Genomic DNA, 13,031 nt, shown 5'->3' on the forward strand with positions numbered 1-13,031 from the left:
TAGAGGGGAATGTAAAACACGGAATCGATTCCCGGCAGCGCCTGACCGACATCAGCAGAGTTCCCGGCAGCGGAAGCCCGATAGCGCTGGAAATCCTGATCGTGGATAGGTAAGTACTATCTAACCTAACCCTCCTTAGGGGTGCCTAACCCTAATCCCCCCTCTAAGTGCCTAACCCTAACCCCCCCTTCCCCGCTACCTAAACCTAAGTCCCCCCGCGGGTGCCTAACCCTAACCCTCCCGGGGGGGTGCCTAACCCTAAGTCTCCCCCCCGGGTACCCTAAACCTAACCCTCCCCCCCCCGCGGCTGTCCGCTCTCAGCGCCCGGCATCCCTTCGATCGGGATGCCGGGCGCCTGTCTCCCGACGTCGGGGAAATGTCAGGCGTCTAGCTATAGACGCCCGGCATTTCATCCCTCGCCGGGATATGACAGTCGGGAAGCCGGCTGCCGGTATTAAGGCAGCCGGCTTCCCGATTGTATACCGTTTAATCGGCATCGGTTGTGCTGGGTAAATGAAAACAAGCACAAATACATTAAAAGAACAGAGGGAGGATATACAAATGTACTGTATGTAAAATACAGAAATGCAGTTGGAGTAGTGGACAAAGTTTTTTTTCAGTCTTCCTATGAACTTGTAGAAAATGCACTAAAGGTGGCTAATGTGAATTAATGCCCCTGCGCTCTTCCCCTTCCCTTCATTTTACCAGTGTTATAAAGATTGACTGCATGACCATTAATTGCAATCCTGTGAAGGCGGTTATAGATGATCTCATTCAGAAGCTGTTTGATGCTCTTCTAATATCGCTGAAGAAATCTATCCAAGGTAAGTAAGAGAAATGCGTCTGAGTCTGCAGTGTTCCTAATTGTAAAATAACGTCATATTAAACCATCTGCGACATTCACATTTTGTATTTTAGTGAATAATAATTCTACTTTTATAGTGTGCATTTATCCCATCCAAACTCTTGTAGTGCAAACATAAAAGCACAAAGGCCTAGCATTCCAATGCTGTGTCTTATGGCCCAAAGGATTGTCTGCCTGCAGTCCTAGTGCCATGGGTTTTCGGAAGTAGTTGTGTACAGTGGATGTCGAGCTTCTCAAGTTCATTAGAACTTACGTAGAGGAAAGACATTTGCTCACAGTTACTCTTATTCCCAAGTTTATTTAATAGCATCACCTGCCGCACTATGATTTGAAAAATAGAACAGTCACTGAAGCTGGGGTTATCCACCTGCCTATCACACAGCGCAATTGGGCTTATGCGTCAGGAGCTCTGCATTCTGGGCCTGAATTGGACATTTAAGCAATGCTGATATTTACGCAGACCGAGCGATTGTTTGCCATTGCGAATGTGTAATAACCGCACTGTGCGTACCCAGCGATCACTGCAGGGACGCACGGAGTAATCCATTGCACAGTGAGTGACATGTCAGTGTTGGGGTAGTAACAGGATTGGTCAGAAAAAAAACAACTGTTCGATAGCCGTTTCATGGATAAATTGGCCACTGCAATTGCTTAGCAGCATGAGAGCTCTCTGCATGGCAGGAGAGCTGCCGAGTCTGCGGCTGGTCAGACCTGCCGCAAGGGCAAGATGGCAGCTCGATGTGCGTTGATGTTCATACGCAGATAAGAAGGCATCGGTGGATGTTTCTATGCTCAGGTGAACTTTGGGACCATTAGTATATTTTACTGCTGTGTTCTGTAGGAACTCACAGCTGCTGTCGCATTACCGTCCATCTCTGAGTTAGGCCCTCTGCCTGCCGTGTACAAGCCGCTACAGAGTGTGAATGATGAGAGTGATACATAGGGCTGAAAGTGACAGTAGCCCTTTTAGTGTAGGGAGCAGAATACTCTGTTTTCATGTACATGTTGGCCCCAGTATGTAAACACTGATATCAGTAATAATGTATCACTTGAAGAAGAGCCTTGAGTTCATGATAAACAATGTTTCCATCCCAACACTGCAAATCAGTAGTTTATTATCTCCTAAATGTAAAGTGATGTTATTGTGCTCTGTATAGGACTCATCCCATTTTCATAATGCAAAGTTTTTTGTTTTTTTTATCGTTCCTGTCCATAACATATGTGAGATGCTAATAACACTTCCTATCGGGACAACAGGGGTTTAGGGAATCTGAGGGGATGAGAAAAGGGGGCTTGGGTTACTTGTGCAGTTGATGTAATGACACTTACCAGACACAGCGCACGTTTCGGAAACTGTGGTATTTGTGCTCCTCCACAGTTAAACTCACTGCTTAGCATATAAGGTGCATACACACACAACGATTGAGTTAATGAACGATTTTAGTAAACGATTTTCTACCTTGAGAAAATGAACTAAAATCGTTTACTAAAGTTGTTCATTTACTATGTTCATTTAAATGTAATGAACGATTTTTATGAACTACAAACGATTTTTGCATATTAACTTAATGAAAATCGTTGAGTTGACAAGTCTGACTGAACTACAAACTACAAACGTGAACGCGCATGAACAATAATCGTTCATCATTTGACTCAGAAAGTGAACGATTTTTTCAAACGATTATCGTTAAATGATATCGTTTAACGATAATCGTTCAAAAAATCGTTGTGTGTGTATGCACCTATACTGATATTAATGACTTGATCACAAGAAATGTATCTTGTCTGATTTTGTTCTGTAAAGCTGCCCACATGTGCTGCAGCGATATCAGATGATCTGACTAATATTGCAGAGTTTCCTGTCCTGAAATAATACCCATGCCAATAACAAGCTATTTGTATGGGTCAGACTAGGGGCCTGATGCATAGTTCTATGCAATGCCAATTTTTTATTTTTTTTGCAGTTGAGAGACTATCGGCCGACTAAGCATGCGTCTAAGTTGCACACTGCATTTGGCGTGATGGTCTGCGACAGGCAGCGACTCTTTGTGGGCGGCAACAGGGGTGTGCTGGCAAAAAGGCCTGGGTCTTCGATCCCGTGCGTAATGGGTCTGTGACTACTGCTCCATATGTGTACGCAAACACCGATAGTAGCTAGGCTGGCAGTGGGTACCCATACATTGCCAGGCAGCCGCAGCATGATCATATGTTTGCACATTAGCTGTGTATACATTAGCCTACAACTATGAATCAGGCCCTGTGTCATCACATGTGGGTGATGACACACCCTCACATGGCCCAAGTTATCTCCATCTTGGTACATTTGGAACTGGTAAGAACTCTTCCTGGTCATAAAGCAACAATTTTATTCTCGCGGTGAACAAGATGGCTGTCTTTGCGCTAGTGATGAGCTTGAATAAGGCCTTTGGAAGGGTGGACCAGTCTTTTATGCTACACTTTCCCGATCTTTACATTACAAGGCAGTTTTTGAATGACTTTGCATCTCTCTACTTTAGCTGGTATGCTTTGTTCCTGCTGGACGGCTTTATTGCTTTTCTATTCCCTGTTGAAAACGTTACGAGACGGAGGTGTCCTCCTATTGCCTCTATTGTTCACACATGGAACCCCTTGTTGCTAAGTTATGTAACAACTCAGTTCAAGCTTTCCCCCAGGGCCACAAGCTAGTCTTAAATGCAGATCATCTGCTTCTTTCAGTCACAAAGGCCGCGATTCAATTCAAAGCGGTGATGAATAGCCCCGGGTTGGAGCTCTCGTAGCTATTCAATTCCACGTAATGTTTTAGTCCGACTAAAGGATTTGGGTGTGCGAGGAGAAATCCGACAAAAGTGATGGCTGCTTGCCGGCTTAGCGCGGCTCTAACAACCTCGCGGCCGGCACTTTAGTCTGAGAATGCCGGTTCTCGTGACTAATCACCCAGGTCAAGTTGCGAGAACCGGCATTCTCCGACTCAACAGCACGCTGAATTGAATAGGCCCAGGATCTCCCTCCCGAGCCTATTCAACATGGAGATGAATCTCGGCCAAAGACACTCACCTATCTACATTTGCTCTTCGAGCTTCGTACAGATGGAGAATTCTCTAGTTTCAATACTAATTCCAATAAAGCGTAAACTCTCCGGTTAAATACGGGCCTGATAACACTTGACGTCCTCAAGAGCAACTACAGCTTCCACTAGCATAAGGTAAAATAGCTGGGCTTTCATCTCTCCAAGTCTTATCATCAACTCTATGCAAATTTCTGGAGACATTTTAGGAACTTGACGAGCTGGAATGACCTGTATCTGTTGCTTAGCCCTCATAAATGCAGCCAAAATGAGTTTTCTCCCTTGGTTCTGTTCTCTTTCCCAGACGCTTCTGGGTCAGGATTTCTCTTCCTTTTAGAGAAACCTCCAACAGTGCGTTTGTCTTGGACTTTGTAAGCATGTCACGGATGGAGGTGTGGGCTTCCTGAACTTCCAGAAGCCTCCCATCTTACCCAAGCAGTTTTAGCTTGTGCACATCTGAGAATGGTATAGATGTTTGAGCAATGGCGTACACGAATCTACTCTTTAAGAACTTGTTTTAAAACTGTATGGTGCTGAATTTTAGAACATGAAATATTACCATCCAGATGTTTTCCAATATTAAGCAGATAGTGAGTTACCAGATGTAGTGAGGAAATATCTCTGGGCAGTCACTTAGGAAAAAGAATCTTGCATCGATTTAATTAAAACTCACTGAGTCCTCTTGCGGTTAAAGAAGAAATCTGCGATAAGCTGGTTTTAGACTAAAGACGGCATATAATCCAAATAAAATATTTTCCAATGGCCCAGAAGCTTGATGCTTTTCGCTGTGGTATGTACTCACAGCTACCTGTGTTCTAACAGTGTTTATTAAATCTTTATATGTTTACTATTAAGCGGTATTAAATATTTTGCTATTGCATTTTTATGTATTAGTTAGCGCTGTTTTCTTTACCTTTCTGTATCATGGGCTTCAAACACCTGCTCACTAAGTCCTCTGGTTGCGCCTTAGTGTGGTCACTTTTTGCTTCTAATTACAAGCTACTTCAATTACATCATTGTCTCCAGAACATAACATTTACTTTATTTGGAGCAAGACATACAGATGTGCCCTCATACACCTAGCCTGAATACACCATGTGGCTCGAGACGAGATGTAGTCGGCATCCTGGCATGCGGGATGCTGACAGTCTGAATACCGGTGCCGACAGGTCGGGATCCCGGCACCAGTATCCCTACTGCCGGTATCCCGAAGATAAGTATCGGGGTGTTAGACATTAGTGGGAGGATTAGGGTTAGGCACCGGGTAGGGAGTGTTAGGATTAGGGTGCAGGGAGGGGGAGGTTATGCAGGGTGGGGGAGGTTAGGTTTAGGTACTGGGGAGGGAGGTTAGATTTAGGCACCAGGAAGGGGGTCTTAGGTTTAGGGTGCGGGGAGGTTAGGTCAGGTTTAGGCATCGGGGAAGGTGGGTTAGGGTAGGGGTTAGAAAAGTACTTGCCATTCCTTCCTGTGGGTGTCGGAATTCTGAAAAATTCAATCAAATCTAAAGAAAAAAGTATAATGCAGCACAATTGAAATGTTCCATGTCTTCTGTCTGCAGCTCACTTGCATGAGATTGATAGCTTTGTGACGGACGGCATGGAGGTGCTATCCAGCCGGCCTGAGAGTGTGGAGGAGATTGGAGAGGCCAACATGAAACATGGGCAGTTGAAACTGCGAAAACCTGAGGTGCAGATTACATTTTATCATTTCCTCTTCTGTGCATCTGTCATCCGCCTCAATTTTGTGTTTTACATTTTTCCTTTGCTATATTAAATTCAAAGCTGGATTTTCTGTAATACAAGTGTATCCGTTCAGAAACCTTAGTCTTTACATTTAACATGTCCAGAAACTAACAGTTTTGATGATTGTTTTTTGTTTGATCATGTGGTATTGAAAGAATCTTGCACCGGAGACAATACCATTATGAACCACGTTAACAGATCTTACAATGTCAATATTTACATTGAAGTAATAATTGTAATGTTTGCTGGAAATGGACTAAACAGCTCTGTGTGACTGTTTCTGGTCAGTAACTTACAGTATATTAATTGGCTTACCTCCGATTCTGTGGTTGCTGTTAGTGAATAACGAGTTCATCAAAATAATGTAACCATGCAGCATTAGATCTCAGATATGTATGTGTTGAAAATGACGCCTGATAAAATTGCTAAAAAAAATGTGAGCCCTTGTCCGAAAAACAGCGCAAATGATTTTTCTGTAGCTATCAGCATTAACGTGCATGTAATAGGCTTCAAAGTTTTGTTGATGATGATGGGGGGGGGGGGGGGGGGGGCAAAACCTTTGGTGTAAAAAATTCTTTAATACTTTCGGTGTTATTAACATAGGATCAACCTTGAGATTATTCCACAGCACGTGAAGAGTTATTAGTCACATGTAAGTGGTTATATGTGTTACCTATAATATATACCTATACCCGCTGGTCATTTCCGACATCAATCATCGCTTGAACATGCTGATCAGTCTGCCGATAACGATAGATTGACCATGTTTAGGGACGAGGGAGGGGGCCTGCACTGAACGACATATCGCTCAGTGTAGGCACTGCAAGGGAAGAGGAACGACTACAATGTTGTAATAGTACTGTCGTTCCACTATCTGCTAGTGGATGTGCCCCTTTATAATCAGCAGGCATTTAAACAAACATCACAAGATATCACAAACAAATATGACCACCAAGCAGGAAGAAGCAGAGGATGACCTGTGACGGCTCGGAGGGGCAGCATGCTGTCTCCCATCTGTCTAACAAAAAAAAAAAAGTGGGTTTTGCCTGTAGCAACAGATCACATTATCGTAGTTTTTATACATTTTAAATCTGTGATATGCTTTAAGCACAAACTTTTTTTTTGCTACTTAAATTCCTGTAGATCATGTTTTAGAAGTGCAATTTCTTATTTATCAAACCTTCTAAAAGGTATTGCTAAGGGTGCATTAAGATAGGAGTGGGGCTCATGTGCAGTTCGATCATCCGGGCCTCCTCCTTCCTATCTGGCATGTGCAGTGCATTAGTGAGCACTAGTAGACTCTAGCATTGTGCCAGAGTCGGCTTCACATGCGCAGGACTTGGGAGGAAATGGCTCGGTGGCCATTTTCCCAGTGATCTGTCTACTGCGCATGCTTATAACAAAGAAAATGGCCGCCATGCACCCATTATAGATACGAGATTGGGTGTTGCCCATAGCAACCAATGATGATATAGCTGTCATTTTATAAAATCTACTAAATAAATGATGCATACAATCTGGTTGCTATGGGAAACACCTCCATTTGTCCTTTTGAGAAGATATCAGTCTCATTATAAATGATCACTTACTCTTTACGTGCAGAACAATTACTGCTAATTTGTATAACATCGGATCCGATGCTAAAAATTTTATTTTCTAGTTCTAGCCTAGAAACTGAGGGCCTGATTCAGACCCGCTCGCGAGCGCTGAGCGCTCGCAAGTGGGTTGGTGGTGCCCTAGTGCGCATGCGCACGACGGAGGGAGCTCCGTCGTGCGCATGCGCGAGACCCAGATAGCGACAGCCAAGCTGTCGCTCTGGGTCTCACACCAAAGGGGGTGTGCTGTCGATGTTGAGTGACAGCACGCCCCCTTTGGTGGGCGTGCCTGCCTGACGGAGCCGTTCCCATGGGAACGCCTACGGTCTGGGTCCGGCCCCACTGACATCACTAGTGATTTTGGCTCTGATAGAGCCAAAATCACTCCAGGGCTTGCGGTCACCGAGACCCTACCGCAGGCTCTTGTCGCAAGCCCGATGGTCGCGATGGTCTTGACCATCGTGACCATCATCATGGACGCTCGCATAAGCTGTGGGTGGTAACCCACAGCTATGCGAGCGTCCAGGAGGACGCTCCAAAAAACCCCCCCAAAAACGCCCTGATTCAGAGCAGGCGCTCATTCAGAGCGGGCGCTCATTCAGAGCGTCCGGCTCTGAATCAGGCCCTGAGAGCAAACCTCTGGTGCCTTTGTGTTACTGCATCTTGTTTAGCAATTTTTTTTTTTAAATGTTCCCCCAATGTTAATATGTTTTTAGAGTTTTTTTCTTTAAAAGTCCATCTTCTGTTCACTTATTTTATTTGAAACACAAAAATCCATATACAATTTTAATGTGCTTTTAGTAACCTGAGTGATCGTGACCCTAGTGGTTAAAATGGTGGATTTTTTTCCTTTTGAAACAATATATTTTGAACAAAGCATGTCATCGACATGGTGCTACTCTTGTGTCTAATCTAAAGTAACTGTTATTTTCAAAATGTTTTATATTTTATTGGTGTAATAAATAAAAGACTGAAAATGTTTGATTTGCTAATTTTTTTCAGATTCTGCCTTTATTCAAGGAAGCTGAAGATAAAAACAGATTATTGCGCTCAGTTGCAGGGGGCGGCTTAGATACAATTAGTAATCTCAGAGCAAAGTGGGATAAATTTGAATTAATGATGGAGAGTCATCAGCTAATGGTCAAAGAGCAAGTAAGTGAATACGTGTCTCTTACTGCATGTTTGTGTTGAAAAATGTCACCGGGTATTAGGGTTACTACTTTTTTATTTTCAGGTGGAGAGGAAGCGTGACTAGGGGACATGGCCACAACCTCATTAGGGTTACAGCCATTTTATTAATCAGATTTCAGGCTATATTCTTACTACTCTAATAAAGACAGAAATATCGACTTTTGGCATCAGATTCATGGATGTGGGACCCCTCCACGTGCCCCTTATATGCCATCAGACCATTCCAAATGCTCCATTATATGCCATTAGAGCACCCACATTCACTTTATCTGCCATTGGACCCCTCCACGTGCCCCTTTATATGTCATCTGCTCCACATGATCTTTCTATGCCATCATGCCCCCTTATACATCATTACCCCTGTCCTCCACATGCCATCAGACTTACTCTTAGTAACACTTTTTTGGCTTGCCGAGTGATTGTGACCTTCTACTAGTTTGCACCACGGTATAATCCGATGATCTGTGATTGCGGGTTGTAGCAAAACTGCGGAGGCTGAGTGTGAGCACTGTGACTTCACTACAGCCAGGAAGCGGCAGATTATTAGATATCCAGACATGGCCCATGTGGGATTACTCTGGTCTCCAGACAGGTGTCCTGACTTCTGGACTGTCCGGTGTAATATCGGATGGGTGACAAGCCTACCGGAGATGCTATATAAAAGAGGAGCAATAGTAATATCTCCCAACTTCTATGTAGGATTACATGTCTTTGCACTACATACATTATAACCTCATGTTTCTACTCCCTTCAATGACTTATACTAGTGAATGAAATTTAGCTTTGCTCGCTGAATTCTATAGTAAAAACATTTGTTTTATAAAATACACAGCGGTGGGTATCAGTTCTGCATGATGTCCAGCTGTGCACATTTAGGTTACACAACATCTTTTCTCTCTTCCCCCTCACACCTCTATGGGGTAGGGGGGTAAATTAGTGAAGATACTGATGGCAAAGTGACTTTTCTTGACTGTGTCAGAGTCACATCTCAGCCATTGTTCTAATCTGAATTTATCCCCTAATGTGTTTTTTTTTTTTTTTTACCCCATATTTTTTTGTGACAAAGTTGGTAATTCTCATTAAAAAAGAGAAGGGTATCCTGTATGACGTGCATAAAGAATGAGTATACAAACCAAAAACTTTTTACATCCTACTCAGTGGTGCCACCTACCTTTTTTATTTATGTGTGGTCTGGGCTTCAGCTTCGGTCGGCACCTTGTTGGTCCAGGTGGCAGATGGTTCACCTTATGCATGCACCTGCTAATCACCATTCTGCCATGTGCATCTGCTCTGTCCGCTAGAAGTGCTAATTGCACTCCTGGCAGTCCCAGGAGGAGGTGTTTCTTCCCCGTGAGATGTCCATCCTGGGGTGAGATTAGCAGAGAGGGCTTCGAATGGCAAGCCACTCACTCCTAGTCCACCTCTCCTCATAGGCACTAGTACCCACCCGGCAAGTAATGTTGGCAGTTTTTCCGTATTAGTAAATCGTAACATAATGGGTGGAATTCAATTGATTCCAGCCCCTATCGCGCCCGACGGAGCTATTCAATTTCTTGCTCCTGTCGGGCGCGATCAGCTGCCAGCGCTACATTTCAGCTCGCAGCCCCAGGGGGATGAAAGCTGAAATGTGCAAAAAGTGACCTGTTTGGGCGCCCAAACAGCACTTTTCGGGATCGCGCCCAGCACTTTGGTCGGGTTTAGCTGTTTTACGCAGCTAAACCTGACCTCTATGGGCGCGATCAGCGTGAAAAACGGCATCAATTGAATAGCGGCCCGCGATCTCCCGTCACTTTAGACGGGAGATCCGGACCGCGTAATCAATTGAATTACGCCCAATGTTTGTTTTTTTTTTTCTCTCTTGACCGGTCCAGTCTATGAAAATGTACTATATTTTTTTTTATTTTTTTTTATTGTTTCTTCCTTTCAGATTGAAATAATGAAGCAAAATGTGAAGTCCAGGGTGAATACTTATATCCAAGACATAGAAAAATTTAAAGCCCGCTGGGACCAGTTCAAGCCGAGTGATGACATTATCGAGACCGGAAAGGAGGATGTTTTAGAGAAAAGTGCCCAGTCCATAAAGGAGAAGAAAATGGAGTTTGATGAGCTTGAAACCACAAAGACAAAAATAATGTAATGTCTTTTGAATGATGGTACAAGCTGTTCTAGAGTACATTAGTGGGAGTTACATGTTCAATTACAATGAAAAATAGAATAATGTTAAAATAAAATGAACGACACACCCTTAATAAAATCTATAATGACCGAACACTGGCTGTGCTACTCCAGGGATCTCTAGTGTTTGGGAGCAGTAACCCAGACTTGTGCTGTAATAGCTTCTGTCCTCCTTCCACATTTATAGTATCTAAAGGGACAGTGCAAACTGCAAGGTGTTCATGTCTAACACAGATACAGCAGAGCTACACGTGAGGCCAGTTAGTTTCAGTGTACAAATAAACACTGCGCTGATTGAATTTGTATCCTCCAAGATAACCACCGCTGGAGAAGTCATTAGAGAACCAGAGTGGTCCCGTATACAGTCTGCCTTTGTTTGTCAGTAGGAGGTTAGGCATTAGTTGATGGATGATGTTGGCCTTGTAAGTCCATCACACATGTATAGCCTGGTGCTTTCCTACATCACCGCACTAAATTGATCACATTGCTGTTTTTCAGTGATGACTGTCTGCATTTTGACATGGAGGCTCCTGACTTCTCCCTTGCTGATGAGATACGTATGGATATTGAGGGCTGTACAAGAACATGGTCTTTATATGAAGAATTTTATCAAGGATTTAATGAGAAGGCAAGGGAAGACTGGATTATCTTCAGGTGCTTCTTGGACATTTCCTTACTAACAAATGTATTTTATTTAGATTTGTTGTTTTACATTCCAAAATGAAGTAATTAGATTTAAAGAACTCATGCCAGTGTTTTAGTACATATCACACGAGAGGAGATAAACTGCAGATCACAAAGCCCATATGAGATTAATGGAGAGGGGCGTTCCTAAGAATTTTCTTACAGGTAACTATATACCAGACCAGATTCTAACTTTTTTATTTTCAGTGTACAGATGTGTCCTCATAGACTATTGATGCAGTTGCTCCAAGCTTCCCTTCTCGGCGTGCCAGGTCCCGTGCGACTTAGCTTGCGCTCAGCGTCTTTATAGCGCAAATGTGTGTCCTAAGTCGCAATGTGATGCAACAAAACCATTTCACGGGACTGCAATGATTCATTTGATATGTGACACTTGTGTATCCGCATGCAACTGAGACTGAATCTGTACACGAAGAACTAGCATTCGCGGCTTTTATTTCACGCCAAGTTCCATTATGCATCGTATACAGGTTCAGACTCCGTCGCACACGTGCAAATTCAAACCTATCCGAGCCTGCACATCCCTAGTTTATTTCCAATTATTTGACTGAAAATAAAATCCAAAGCTTTACTGGCCGCATTCACTGGATGTAATTATTTGGGGCATCCCCAGTGGGTTTCCTGCTTTGGGTGGGCCTTGTTGTGTTTGTCAAAGCATCTCTCTCCTGCGAATGAGATTGTTTACTGGGGAAGGGCTTTGTCCACTGCACAGAGGTCTCCCGAATCAGTAGGGTGAATTTCCTGCTCAGACTAGCTATATGGGACGTCACGCTCCCCGACCACTGCTAAGTAAAACTTTTGTATTTAGCTCTTCTAATTCTGTTACTAAAATGCTGCATAATGTGCCCAAAAATTGTGATACTCTAAGTTTCCTGATATTCCAGAGTCTTCCAGAGGTCTTGTATTTGATAGCGCTGTGATGCAGGGGAAGTGGTTTCTGACATCTGTCTAATTGACAGGAGCAAGTGTTACAGCTTTGAAGAATTTCTCCTATCCTGGCATGACAGGCTGAGGAAGATGGAGGAACATACCACAATGTCTGTGAAGCTACAGACAGAAATTGACAGATACAAGGTATGTGGGATGTACAGTCCTCTCTGTCTGCAGAGTGTCTGTAAATTTGACTGTATTTAATGACGCCTAATTTTCTGTAATGTGATCTGTTATTAAAGTATTGATGCTTGGATTGGGTTTATTTGATGATCTTGATTTTTGGGTGCTTTGTACTGGTAAGCTGACATGATTTTAATATTTGTACTGATGAAAAATAAACCTATTATTGGCAGCTTTCTGTAGTGGAATCTACAAGATTAGGCGATTACACCATAAGGCGGCAGCTAATACTGAGACTTGGGTAGAACTGATAGTGGTTTTGAATTGGCCATAAATCTGTGTATACGGCAGTGACTGGACAGGGAGAGGAAAAAACAGAGACTTGGGGACAGATTCAGATGTGGATGGTATTGGACAGCCGCAAGGAAGCAGCTGCAATACCGTCCAACTAATATACTAATGTAGCAGGAGGTATCTGTAGGAAACAGACACCTGCTGCATGCATCTGCCACCCCAGTGACTCTGATCACCATCGTGCAATAGTTTCTGCTGTGGCCAGACTGCGTAAGCTGAAACTTACTCAGCCTGGCCGGCTCCTGGATGCTTGCGAGGCCAGGAGACGCAGACTCTGGCCTCGGCACTCC

The 13,031-nt window shown here is 43.6% G+C and overlaps 1 protein-coding gene across 2 annotated transcripts in view; it reads left to right on the forward strand.

Annotated features, from left to right (window-relative positions):
- Nucleotides 1–13,031, forward strand: part of DYNC2H1 (dynein cytoplasmic 2 heavy chain 1) — a 480,449-nt gene that overhangs the window by 71,296 nt on the left and 396,122 nt on the right. For both annotated transcript variants that reach the window (XM_088456705.1, XM_088456706.1), the window contains exons 19-24: nt 709–824; nt 5,488–5,615; nt 8,269–8,418; nt 10,385–10,590; nt 11,131–11,286; nt 12,294–12,408. In XM_088456705.1, coding sequence (XP_088312831.1) covers nt 709–824; nt 5,488–5,615; nt 8,269–8,418; nt 10,385–10,590; nt 11,131–11,286; nt 12,294–12,408 — 871 coding nt within the window. The remainder of the gene's footprint in view (nt 1–708; nt 825–5,487; nt 5,616–8,268; nt 8,419–10,384; nt 10,591–11,130; nt 11,287–12,293; nt 12,409–13,031) is intronic.

This window comes from Taudactylus pleione, unplaced genomic scaffold, assembly GCF_031769625.1.
Source record: "Taudactylus pleione unplaced genomic scaffold, aTauple2 ptg000711l, whole genome shotgun sequence".
NCBI lineage: Eukaryota > Metazoa > Chordata > Amphibia > Anura > Myobatrachidae > Taudactylus > Taudactylus pleione.